At 45.9% G+C, this 12885-nt stretch overlaps 1 protein-coding gene across 1 annotated transcript in view; it reads left to right on the plus strand.

Moving 5' to 3' along the window:
• Positions 1-9831, plus strand: part of IGSF5 (immunoglobulin superfamily member 5) — a 72065-nt gene extending 62234 nt beyond the window's left edge. Inside the window, exon 9 of the mRNA XM_090060967.1 lies at positions 7458-9831. Coding sequence (XP_089917093.1) covers positions 7458-7553 — 96 coding nt within the window. The 3' untranslated portion in view covers positions 7554-9831. The remainder of the gene's footprint in view (positions 1-7457) is intronic.
• The last annotated feature ends 3054 nt before the right edge of the window (positions 9832-12885 follow it).

The raw sequence follows: 12885 nt of genomic DNA on the forward strand, positions 1-12885 counted from the left end.
TGAGATATATCTTATTTGGGTCTGATTTAAAACATCAGTAAAATGAGTGGAAAAATTTCCATTGAGTTCAATGGCCTTGGGGTCATGTGTGTTTTGAGTAACTCATTTTAAGTTTGATAGGGGACTGGGTTAGATCATCTAGCATTAGAAGGAGCCCAAGGACAACCTTTGTGTCCTAGCACTTCCAAGCTACAGTGTACACTCCTTATCTTGGCCAGAAGATCTAGCCTATTGGCTTTAAATCCCAGTTGTGAAATTATGTTGGTAAAGACACACAATTATACTTTTGCAGATCATTTTCTGTCTTTTTAAACTCCTTAATACTTGTGCTGCTTGCCTACTTAGCTTTTTTAAGGTTTAAGTATTTGAAGAATTTCTTTTTGGTTGTGTTAAGTGAGGACTTTGAGACTTACATTCTACTTTGTCTTTTCCCTTTCGTATGGTATTTTGCATAAACTCATCTGTAATTAAGGGTGGAAACAACAAATTTAATTTTAATATACAGGGTACATTTTCAGAAGTACTTTCCATGAGCCTAACTCTGGTTTTTCCATGGCCTTCAGTGGGAGCTGAGCACTTTTGAAAATCTTATCATACATGAACACCACATAGTTACACAGCCTGTCTCTGGATATCACTTCCCTTTGAAGTGTTTATTATTAATTTTAGTATTAAGAAACAAATGCCATATGTCCCACTTTTATTTCTGCTTGTCAATTATTTTCAATAAGAAAGATCAGAAAACAACTGTCTGACATAGTCTTTAGTGGAAAAGCATGTATATTACAAAGTTTACTGAAGGAAGTACACATCAGTGTGCCTGGTATGAAACTGATTGAAGTCCTTGCTTCCTTCCTTCCTTCTGCTTTGGACACTTTGGACCAGGCTCACTTGGAGCTGCATGGGGCAATCCTGAGCATAAGGTCTCATATCTCTTTTCTTTTCTGACTCCCACCTGTCTAAAGGTCTCTCACTTCTGTTTTCTTTTGATTCTTTCTTGCATTTTTGCCATGTTTTTTCTTCTTTTTCTCTGGTCTCTATCCCCTCCCCCTTTACTTCTGGTTTCTTTGTCTGCAAGTTGCTACTTTACAGCTTCTTCTTACTGTTTTTTTTTCTTTCTTTCTTTTCTTCTTGTTTGTTGTGGGGAGTTATCTTTTTCTATATCTTACCTTTTGAGGGGTGCTCTCAATCCCCGCCTTTTCTTTTTTGACTCCCTATGTTGGGGTCAAGGTCTTCATAGGTGCCCTACTTGGTCTCCTGGAACAGCGTAACATATGTTACACAGGTCGTGTTAACACAGTCCCAGGGATTTACCTGAGCACTTCCCCCCGGTCAACAGGGTGTGTGCGGAGGCCCTGGACATTGCGGGTGTACACTATCTTGTCATGCCCCTAGACACCCAGGCAGTGAGGGTGGTGATTTCTAACATGTCCCCACATGTGACTGACCAGGAGCTGGCCAAGGAACTTGAGCTCTATGGGGTTCCTATGAGTCTCTTTTGCCGACTGATGATTGGAAGCAATGACCCAAAGCTGAAACATGTCCTGTCTTTTTGAAGGCAGGTTTTCATGCTCCTCAGGGAGGGCCCACAGTCTCTGCCTTGCTCCTTGAACCTCATGTTTGATGGGCGGAGGTTTGTGATTTATTTTTCTTTGGGGGAGACCATGTTTTTTATAGTGTGGTAGCTCTTTCCACCTAGCAGCTCAGTTCCTGCAAGGGAAAGTGGCCAGAACATTGGCAACTGCAGTGGTGCCAACAGATGGCACATCCACTTCTGGGACACAGGCCCTGCCCAGTGAGGCCGGGAGCTCTTCCCGACCTCCTTTCACCCCTGTTCCATTTGAGGGGGCTGGGGTCTTTGGCGTAACAGCACCATCCAGCAGAGGGGCTGGGGCTACTCTCCAGACCTCTCCCCCACACATTTCACTTATGGTGTCCAACCTCCCGCCCCCAGTGCGGAGGCCCCACCAGGTGGAGGGGCTGATGCCTCCACTTCCCTCTTGCCTTCTCTTACTACCCTGACCGAGGCAGCTGGGCTGGCCAGTGACTGTGGCGCCAAGGTCCTGTCAGACAATGGGGCTGGGGCCTCCTCCTGGCTGCACTCCACCACTGCCTTGTCTGAGGTGGCTGGCCCTGTGGAGGCAGGCCAGGAGCAGTCCGTCCCATCGCCTATGAAGGATGGGCCACCTGCCACTAGGAAGAAGAACAAAGAGAGGAATGTGAAGGGGGCCTCTCAGGATACCCCATCCCTGCTGGGACCCTCCTTGGCTGGCACTGGGGCGGCCCCTGCTGGAGAGCCTGACCCTGTTCTGGCCCTGTTGACTACAGATGGGGATGGCTTGGAGGTGGGAGAGGTGAAGGCAGGGGTCACCAACCCCTTGCCTGTCTCCCAGCTTCCAGGGTCAAGTGTCAGTAAAAGTGATTCAGAATGCCTTTCTTCTGGAGGCCTGACCCAGGTGGTAGCAGAGGAATCTGATGACCTCTTGGTCACGTCCCAGCCTACCAAACTGGATGAAGAAGCTAGTGAAATGGGGATCCGGCTTTCTGACCGTCACAACCAACCTCAAGAGCAGAACGACCTCTCTCCCCACAAGAAGGTGGGGATTGCTCTCTCGGAGTCAGTCCTTGACCTGGACAATGAGAGGAGGCTGATGTGTCTAGACATTGAGGGTGTAGACACTGCGTTTGTGGGTGAGCTTCCACCTGGGGTGCAGCCTCACTGTGCTTTTCTCAGAAATGTCCAGCCGATGTTGGCAGACCCCCCACCCTGGGTTGGTCCCAACTATGGGGGTCTCCTGGCCTTTTTGAAACAGACCAAAGGACAAAAGAATGTAGCAGAGTCCATCACCCAGTGGTGTGCAGATACTAAACTCTTTGCCAAGGCTGCCAGGAGTGCGGCCAAACTTATGCAACAGGATCTAGGCACTTGGCAGATGGCTTACTGTCTGGGGAAGCTCACACAGTGGGTGAGAGATGAGTGGAGCCTGGGTGGGGGAGTCCCTGGAGTAGAGTAGGGCATGATAGGCCTTCCCCGACCTGTCTCTGCTTTTTTGCTCTGCTCTTGGGTTCTTGTTCTTCCAGTTACACCTTACTTTGTTCTTTCTCTCCCATACCCACACCCATGGTGGCCACAGCCATTGGCACTTTTAACATCAATGGCTGTCAAGATCCAGTGAAACGGGAGGCTGTCCTGGAGCTTCTGTGCCAGAAGTGGCTGGCGGTCGCCTTCCTCCAGGAGACATGTTCCGATGGGCTTAACCAGGTGGCTTGGCACACTGCCTGGTGAGGCCACTTGTTCCTGAGCCATGGCACCAACCTTAGCACTGGGGTTGTGACTCTCCTATCCCACAACTACAACATGATATAGCAGTGGCACAGGAGATCATACCCAGTTGCCTGCTGACTGTCCATGTCACCCTAGCACAACACCACCTGCTACTTGTCAACATCATGTACCCACTGATGGCCAGGAGAGGGTCTCTTTCTTTGAGGCCTTGGCCACCCTCCTACATGATGTTAGTGACTTGTTCCTCATAGGTGGGGACTTTAACTGCACCACTGATGCCTTGCTTAACCGCATAGGGCCTAAGTCTCACCTGCCCTAAACCCACAAGCTGCAGTCTGCCATGGAGACTGCAGGCCTTGTTTATGTCTGGCAAACCCTGCATCCTTACGTGCACTAGTACACCTAGGCCAGGGTGAGTGCCGGTGCTCTAACCATGGCCCGCCTTGGCCACCTTTTTTGTCACCAGACACCATCTGCCACTCCTGCACAGTAACCACTTCATTCCCTCGGGCCTGTCAGATCATGGCCTGGCCTGCTGTGAACTGAGCCTGCCAAGGAGGTCCTGCACATGGGCACCCTATTGGTGCTTCAATATCAGCCTGCTTCAAGACTCCTAATTCCGGGACTGCTTCACCCATTTGGTGGGGCTGGGAGGCCACGAGACTGAGCTACTCCTCCTGGAGTAGCAGTACACCCAACTGGCTACAAATGGACTGTGCCACCATATCCAAGAGCTGGAGGAAGATGTGGCAGAGCTCAAGGCTGCTCTGCTGGATGCCAGCAATGATACCATGCTGTGCAAGAGCCTCCAGTTCCTCAGGAAATGCCTACATGACTTGATGGAGAATGCAGCCCACAGAGCGAGGAGCTGTGCCCACTGCCAAGAGCTATCAGAAACTGACGCCCCAACCCACTTCTTCTTTAATCTGGAGTGGCAGCGAACAAAGTCTTAGATCACCTCAAGGCTCCTGAGGGCTGGATAATCACGGACCTGGGCGAAGTAAGTGAGCACGCTGTCACCTTCTGTCATGACCTGTTTGCAGCTGAGTCGTCCTGCTCCAAGGCCATGCAGGAACTCCATGAGGGCCTGCCATGTCTCCGTGCCCTGGAAGCCAGAAAGCTTAAGTGGGAATTGTCTTTGGAGGAACTGGCAGCTGCCGTGGCTGGCCTCACCTCCGGCAAAGCCCCAGGCCTTGATGGGTTACCTGCCAAAGTTCTACAAGACCTTTTGTCCTCTCCTTGTGCCCTGCGTTTTCCAGGACAGTCTTGCCAACAAGGTCCTGATGATCAGCTGGGTACTGGTGCTCATGCTACTACCCAAGAAGGGAGACCTTGGCTGCATTAAAAATTGGAGTCGGGTCTCCCTGCTGTGCAAGGACTACAAAATTCTGGCCAAAGCACCAGCAACCTGCCTCTGCACTGTCATGGCCTCCATCACTGGGCCTGAGCAGAGCTACTGCATGCCGGACAGGACCATCCAAGACAAATTGTTCCTGCTGCGTGACCTACTCACAGCCAGACAACTCTTTGGCCTAGACATCGTCCTTGTCTCTCTGGATTGGGAGAAGCACTTCGACTAGGTGGTCCATGCCTACCTCTTGCAGACCCTGGAGGCCTTTGGCTTTGGGCGCCTTTTCACCGGGGCCCTCTAGGTCTTGTACCAAGACACCTCCAGCCTACTCAAGGTGAACAGTGTACTCTGCATCCCATTCTCTGCATGTAGTGTCATCTGTCAGGGCTTCCCCCTATCAGGCATGCTCCATGCCCTGGCCATCGAGCCACTTCTGCACATGCTTTGGAGCTGCCTGAGTGGGGTGGCCTTGCCATTAGCCATAGGCCCATCCATTGGCCCGCTGCTCTGGCTCCTGGCTTATGCAACCAATGTGACCTTAACACCCAGGAAGACGTGTGAGCCCTGATGGATTGTCAGTGGGCCAACGAATGTGTGTCCTTAGCCTGTATCGACTGGGCCAAGAGTGATACCCTGCTGCTTGGCATGTGGATCAGCGTAATCCCCCTGGATTTTTTAGGGGGCCTTAAAGTCCTGGGTGTGTTCTTGGGGCCACCAAACTTCATGGCATGCAACTAGGATGGCCTTGAGGAAGGGGTGGAGGTCTGCCTACAATGGTGGCACGGGTACCTAGCCAGCCTCTCCTACTATGGACATGTCCTCATCACAAATAACCTGGTGGCGGTGACCCTGTGTCACTAGTGTGCTGTACTTGACCCACCACAGGACCTACTCAGGAGTCTCCAGTGCCTCCTGTTAGATTTTTTTTTGGGATGGGCACCACTGGCTCCCACGAGCTGTCCTTTATCTACCTGTCACTAAGGAGGGCCAGAGCCTGGTAAACCTCATGAGCAAGGTGCCTGCAAGTCCTTCAGGGACTTCTCTATGGTGAGGAGTACATACCCTGGCAACAACTGGTGTGCTGGTTCCTGCAGAGGGTGGGGGCCCTCAGCTTTGACCAGGAGCTCTTCCTGCTGGACCGCATGCTCCTGAACTGGGCAGTGTTTCTGGCTTTCTACCATGGCATGGTATGAGCCTGGCAGGCCACCTGCCTCTAGCCCTGGGTCCAGCACCTGCAGTTCCCACAGCTGCTGAGGAAGCCTCTCAGCAGCTGGCCTCTCAGGGCTCATGTACAACCCAGCCCTGAGGCGCCCTGTGCCAAGCCTGGCCTCCGCCAGCCTCACAGCCGCCCTCATCCAGGCACATGTTCTCTGCCTGAGCCATCACCTTGACCCCGCTCAGTTGGCCTGGCTCTCGCCTGAGGCCCTGACCACCTGGTTAGGTATGCACTCCATCCACAGTGTGGGTCATCTCCTGTGTGATATCTTGGCTGCACTCCCATGGGAGTGGATGACCGTCTCCAGGCATGCCAGGTCTCCCATGCTGCAGATGCCCTGAGTGAAGCTTTTCCTGCACTGCCAGTCACCCCAGCTGTAGCAGGTGAGCTGGCCGGCGGGCCTGGTACCTTGCTGATGCTCCCTGTGCCTCCTGACAGTGACATGGGTTGCCCCTTTGCTTTTCTGTTGTGTAGAAGCCTATATGCCTGGGTGGTTCACATCTGCCATGCCCAGGTGCTGGTGGGCCACAAGATTCCCCATCAGCCCACCTGGCTTGCCATACATTGCCATACATTGTATAAGGAGCCAACCACTTGCAGTGGCAGTTGCTGCATAGCATCCTAGCCACTGGCATGTTTGCATCCCACTTGACCCAGCTGCCTTGACAGCCTGCCTCTTCTGCCCCAGGGGCATTGAGGAGAACCTTTTTCATGCCTTCCTTGACTGTCCCCGCCTGCAGCCATTCTTTGTCGCCCTTGAGCCGTCACTGTGAGTGCTGGGCAGGAGCTTCTTGGAGACCATTTACATGTGCTCCTACCCATACTGGGTGGCTGAGCAGGGTGTTATCTGCCTGGACAACTTTCTACTGGGTCGGGCCAAGATGGCCATCCTCAAGAGCTGCCACAATCAGCTTGCCGGGACTACCTCAGATGATGCCCTGCAACTTTTTGGTCTCTTGGTGTGGGCGCACCTTTCACTGGAGTTCGAGCACACTGTGCTCCCGTGGGCAGTACCCACCTTTGAGGCAGGCTGAGCCCTTGAGGGAGCACTGTGCCACATGGAGGATGGCCATCTTCAATACACACACTGTCATGACTGGTCTGGGCGACTGGGCAGGCTCAGTGTCAGACTACAACTCCCAGTACGTGCCGTGCCCTGGGCCCTCACCAGGGTGCTTTTTTCTTTTTTCTTTGTGTGGGAAGTTGAAGGGTTTGTCACATGTATGATTGGATAGAGCAGGGTAGGGATCATTTGTTTATAGAGGGCTTTGGTCTATACCACCATGTGGCCGGTGTCCCGACCACATAACAGCATGTTAGGCACGACATGTAATACAGCGAAGGTGTCTGTCACGGTGTGATGTTATGTATATAATGACATGGTGCTCTTGGTTTGATGATAATTTGTTTGTCTTTGCTTTGTATACTGGACCTGGACCCTGGAAGGCCAAATTTTTGTACCCCGAACCTCTGAATAAAGTAGTTAAAAAGTCAAATGTCCTTCCTTCCTTGTTTTACTTTACAGTTGGATTTTGACTATGAACTAATGGCATGTTTTATTCTGATATAATTTATTCTGTAATTTTTCTTTTTATTAACTGTAGGTCCCCTATGCAGCACTGGACAACAGAGCTTCATCTTCAGGATATGCTGGTTATCCAATCAACCCAAAGAAGATCAGAAATGTGACACATGTTTAGGGAATACTTCTGTTTGATGTTTATATATCAGCTGTCATTTTTGCTTTTGGAAGACTGCTTATGAAAAAGAAATATCATCATTGTTTTACCTTTTAAAAAAAAATAGGACCATAGATTTATTTTATTTATTTTTCACATCATGAACGCAACTACTGAGAGGAAATAACAGTTTTTGCTCTGGCACACAACATTCAACCCAATTCTGTACACAAATAACTATCTTTGATCTTACAGTTGGATCTATGCAGGTGAACTCAATGTGGTTCAATTTAATTCTGTGGGGCTCCACAAGGGGAAGGTTTTGTGTCATGAAGTCCCATGGTAGCCAATATGGCTCCATACAGGCACAAAGATTTGATCATCCACATCTGATTGTAAGATCAGGAACAATAAATGGTAGAGATATATTAGTCCAGAACTGTATAATCTACAACTGGTTAGTATTATGTTTGTTTACTTTAGTTTATGTAATTTAACTTATACTTTGTAACCATGTTAAGCTTATTAATTAACAAAACTTCTTCACTTCTTAATATGATCAAGGAAGGCGTCTCATTAAAATCAGTTGATAATTCTCTAATAAAATGGTATTTGATAGAATACAAGGTTTCAGTACAAGTTTTTGCTAAAAGTGCCATCTTTCTGAAGAAAATGTCAATGTAATATCAAAAAGCCAAGAAATGTTCAGTTTTTAGCAGAAATATGAAACATTTAAGTTAAGAAGAAAACAACTCCCTACCCCTTGTCAAAAGGAAGCAAAGGCCAGGGGAGAGCTCCCTGGAAAAAAGGCAAATACTGTGGTGTTTACCTTAGGAGCCAGGAGGATTGCTGGAAGCAAGAGCATTGGGCAACAGAACTTCCAGAGCAAATGCTGGATCTGGATTGGCCAGAGATGCACAGAACAAAGTATTTATGGCCCCAGAGAGGGGCATCCCAGGGAAGAACCCTGCAATGGGAAGCCTGGAGCAGAGGGGAACTCTTCTTCCAATGTCTGCTAGGAAAACTGCAGTAGGCAGCATTAGGGAGAGGGTGTGCAGGGATCGGAGGAACCCTGAAGAAGCCGGTGCAGTGGACAGCATTGTGAGCAGAGAGGTACAGCGGAATAAGGACTTAGCTTTCCATGTAGGTGGAGAGAGATAGAAAGAGAGGGGACCTGGGTGGCAGCAGGAAGCCTGGTCGTCTTAGAGGGACAGACTGACCTTTGAATGATAGCCTGAGGTAGCTGGGGAAGCAGAGGACAGTTTTCTTTTTCTTGTGGAGAGGTTTTTTTTTATTGTTGTGATCCTCAGTATAAGGACTGTGGAGTGGTGAGGATGGTTGTAGGGGAAGGAGAAGCCTCATTAACACCACCTAACTGGCTGGGTGGGTTGGAACAGGTATTTTTTTTTCCTTTTTCATATATTCTGCTGAATATTATAAGAAAAACATCAAAGATGTGGCAGGTTAGAATATAACATCTGGGAGAGGCTGACGGGTAATTTTGTATCCCTTTTGCCCATTAAAGAAAAGAAAACGCATCATCCCTCATGGGGCCCAAGCCCTAAAGCACTTATAGTTGACACCCCGCAAAAAACCCTTCTGAAAATTGCGTTTTTGAATTTCTGACTCACAGGAATTGTATAGATGCCTTCTGCCTATGGTGAGGTCCTGTGGGTTTTAGCCCACATTATATTATGTCTCAAAACATTTGTCTCTAAACATGATCTTGTTCCTTCCTACACAATAGGTGAAATTCCATTAAAGGGCCTAGTTTACTTATGTGCCTTTCATATGCTACCTTCTTAGCCTGAAAAACTTTGTTCATTTTCCTAGACTTGATCTATTGCACATGCTCAAGGGCAATCTAGTATGGTCATCTAGGTGTTTAACTTTGCTTACATTGTGTTCTGATTTTATCTGGGAAAGAACACTGCTTCCACTGGGCAACCGGTATTTTGTTTTTAGTAAGTGTTTTCTTGTTTTTATTCTGTGGATTTCACGGACATCACCCGATTTCATGATTTCCACAAAGTGTGTCCAACTGTGATTTCAGTAGGTGCCTAATCATAGGCCCTGAGAGGATAATGCAGAAATGAGATACTTGACAAACAGCTCTGTTCACACACTGCAGTGGCATTTCTCAGTAGGATTTAATGGTTTTCAGCCAGACTGATAATTTTGGTTTTCAGAATTTTTTTTTCACTTTATGACTTTTTGCTAAAATTAAGTATTTTCCACAGAAAGACTCTTTCAACTACATGCTCTTTCTTGTATGCATTGATAACTTTATGAATTTTCCTTTATTCTGTATATTGATCTTTTGTATGTGCCAGATGATGTGTCCTTAGTGAGAAATGATGGCATTAAAATTATTTCTACAATTACATTCTATGCAGCAAAGAGATGGAATCGAGATCTTGAATTTTTTGGGGAAATTGTTTCACAGGGTAAGCATTTTGAATTTCATTAAATTTCATTCTGCCTTATTAGTAGCATTTTATAGCCAGTCTGTTAGAACAAATGCTGAGGCCAATTCATATCGACATACCTAATTATCTAAAAAATGTTTCAGTTCCTGGAAATCTCTCCGCAACCTCCATCAGTCTTTTCTACTGGAGGGAGTAGGGGAGAAGGAGGAGTTCAAACTGTTATTTACTATGGTGATGCCAGAAACATGTTTTGTAAGTAACAATGTCTTTATAACTGGAATATAAATAATTTGTATCTAATTATCTATTCATCCTTCTTTTGTAGTAACAAGGGACTGGAAGAAAAATCAATAGCATAGTGTTATTAGTATTATTGTTGATATACCTTAGCACAAAGGAAGCCTAAATGACTTAAAAACCTAAAAATAATCCATCTATCTCAATAGAGGGAACCAGGATTCAGCAGTCACAACTGTATTCAAACAGGTCCATGTTACATTATGTTAGAATATTTCTTGTAAATCTTGTATAGAAGTTTAAATGAAACATTTCAGAATAATTTTATTTTAATGGAAAATGTCAAGATTTCAAATTTTTGTTCCTAATTTAGACAGATTTCAAAACCTCAGAATTTTCTCAAGTATTGAAATGACCTATTTTAGTCAGTTCTAATAACACTCTTTAAAATGCTTTTCATTCATTTGATCCTCATTATGAACTATGTTACTGCTTAGAGAATGGCTGACTGAGTACATCTCATCAAAGAGTATAAGGGCTTTGAAATTGTATTTTTACTTTTTCTCCCACTAACCTATACCCTTTTGCATAAATGAAAATAAAATGCTGCCATGCACAAGGCTGGTTATGGGAGTTCCGTTGTTCTAATACAAGAAATTAGAATGAGACACTTTCACAAATTATATGGTACCTTTTACCAAAGGAAGTTCAAAATCTGACTTGACAAATAGGCTAGTCATGTCTAGTTTCTTTTGGGCATACTAGAACATGTTGTGGGATCCCATTTATGGCAATGTGATTTTTCTGGATGTCCCTTGTCATGCATAGAAGTTAAATAAGCATTAAGTTTTGTTCTAAATTGCCTTATGGACTTCTAGAGACCCTAAATACGCAGGGAATTGCCAAAACATTTAATGCACCACCTTTCTCTTTTGTCATGGATGACTGATACTAAGGAATATTTCCAGTGATTTCACCAAGATTGAGATAAAGCCCTAAAAATATGATTCCCCCAAAAGTCAGATTCTGCATTTTTCTTCTAATTCTATAATAGATGATATGACAAAGCAATATGAATTTTGTCTATATCATGTGACATTCACATGGTGCTGTATATGTCACTGTCTCCATAAAGCACACCTTTTGCCAAAATGTATCCTGCAACCACAAAATGTTTGGGCTAATAATAGTCTGGTACTGTTTTTTTGCTGCCAGGTACTCTAGTACATTCCATGCATCTGGGATATGTTCTTAAGTGGAAGCAGTGTATTCATTGTTGCTTACAGTATCTTTTAAAAGTATTCATTAACAAAAGGAATACTGTCAATGATATCTGTAGATTTTCATACCAAATTAATTCTCTTTAGACATTCCATATAACTTGTGTGTTATTTTTTATTTTACTTTTTAGGTTGCTTTATAAGCTGTTTACTAGAGACAATAACACTTAGGATAGAAACCAGCTATAAAGTTGTTACACAATTTCAAGAACTAACTTTATAGCTGGTTGGCTCTTTTTATAGTTGAACAGTCATTTTATTATGTGATAGTTATTTTGTAGTGGTTTAAATTTATTGCATGATTAACCAGTTAATTAAGGATAATTACTTTGCACTTGTGGTTGGTCTTACTTTGCACAAGTGGCTGATCTAAATTTATTGTGTGATTAATTAGTGTGATAAATGTAACATGCATTAGAGGTCTGAGTATTATCAGAGTCCTTTCATACAAGGATATGCATCGCTCAAAAAACATAATATGCTTAAAGCATAAAGTATTTCCAGGACATGCAATAGTGTAAACATGCAGAATTTCAGAGATTTTATGGAGATACTAATCTCCTATACACATAGATCTTCTATACACTGATTTTATGATTTAGGCTTGAAGAACATCTTAATATGGTTACACATCTCATTTTTGATGTTTGTAAATATGATACCCCCAGCATCCCAGCATGCTTTCTGGGGTGGGTGGGAATCTCTGCTCCACGGCAGGGCTGGCACCTCCCCTCTATTCCCCAGCTGGAGCTCTGGCAGAGACTTTCAGGCATAGAGCATCTGCCTGGATTCTCTCCGCTAAGCAGGTATTATTGCCCCCACCCCTCTGCCATATGCAGACACCTCAGCCTTAGCTGGCATACCACATGCTGGCTACCATCTGTGCCATGGGGGATGACAAAGGCAGGCAGGCTTTTTGGAGATAATCAACAGGTAGCTTAAGGTCCTTCCTTGGAAAAGCACTGTTTTCTTAATGGGCTGATAAACACTTAGTTAGGGGCCATAAACATTCTCTGCTGGGCTGCTCAGGAAGGGGGGGATAATAAGAACATCCTGCCGGGGCCTGGCCATGGCCCTCTCAGCAAAGCTTTGTGGAAGGGAAGGGAGGGTTGCTGTAACGCCCTTTGGCTTCTAGCCTGAGCCACTGCAGGCACATGCTGGCATTTTCTCAGTCAGGAGGGGATGTCTGTGTGGTTAGAAAGTGGTTCATCCTAGCCAGGTTGGACTAACCTTCAGAGATAGAAACAATTCAGGCTCAGGCTTTTTGAATGCCTGTCCCTAGCTCTTGTGCAGACTTCATGTGCAGGTTTCCTTTAACAATAAAAAAAATTCAAATTTGAGTGGGCTGAGTAGAATCAGCAGATGTAAACCTTTATTCTTGCAATTAAAAGGTATTCACAGCATCGA

Source organism: Crocodylus siamensis, chromosome 1 (genome assembly GCF_052110815.1).
Source record: "Crocodylus siamensis isolate JL-2025a chromosome 1, ASM5211081v1, whole genome shotgun sequence".
Taxonomy (NCBI): Eukaryota; Metazoa; Chordata; order Crocodylia; family Crocodylidae; genus Crocodylus; species Crocodylus siamensis.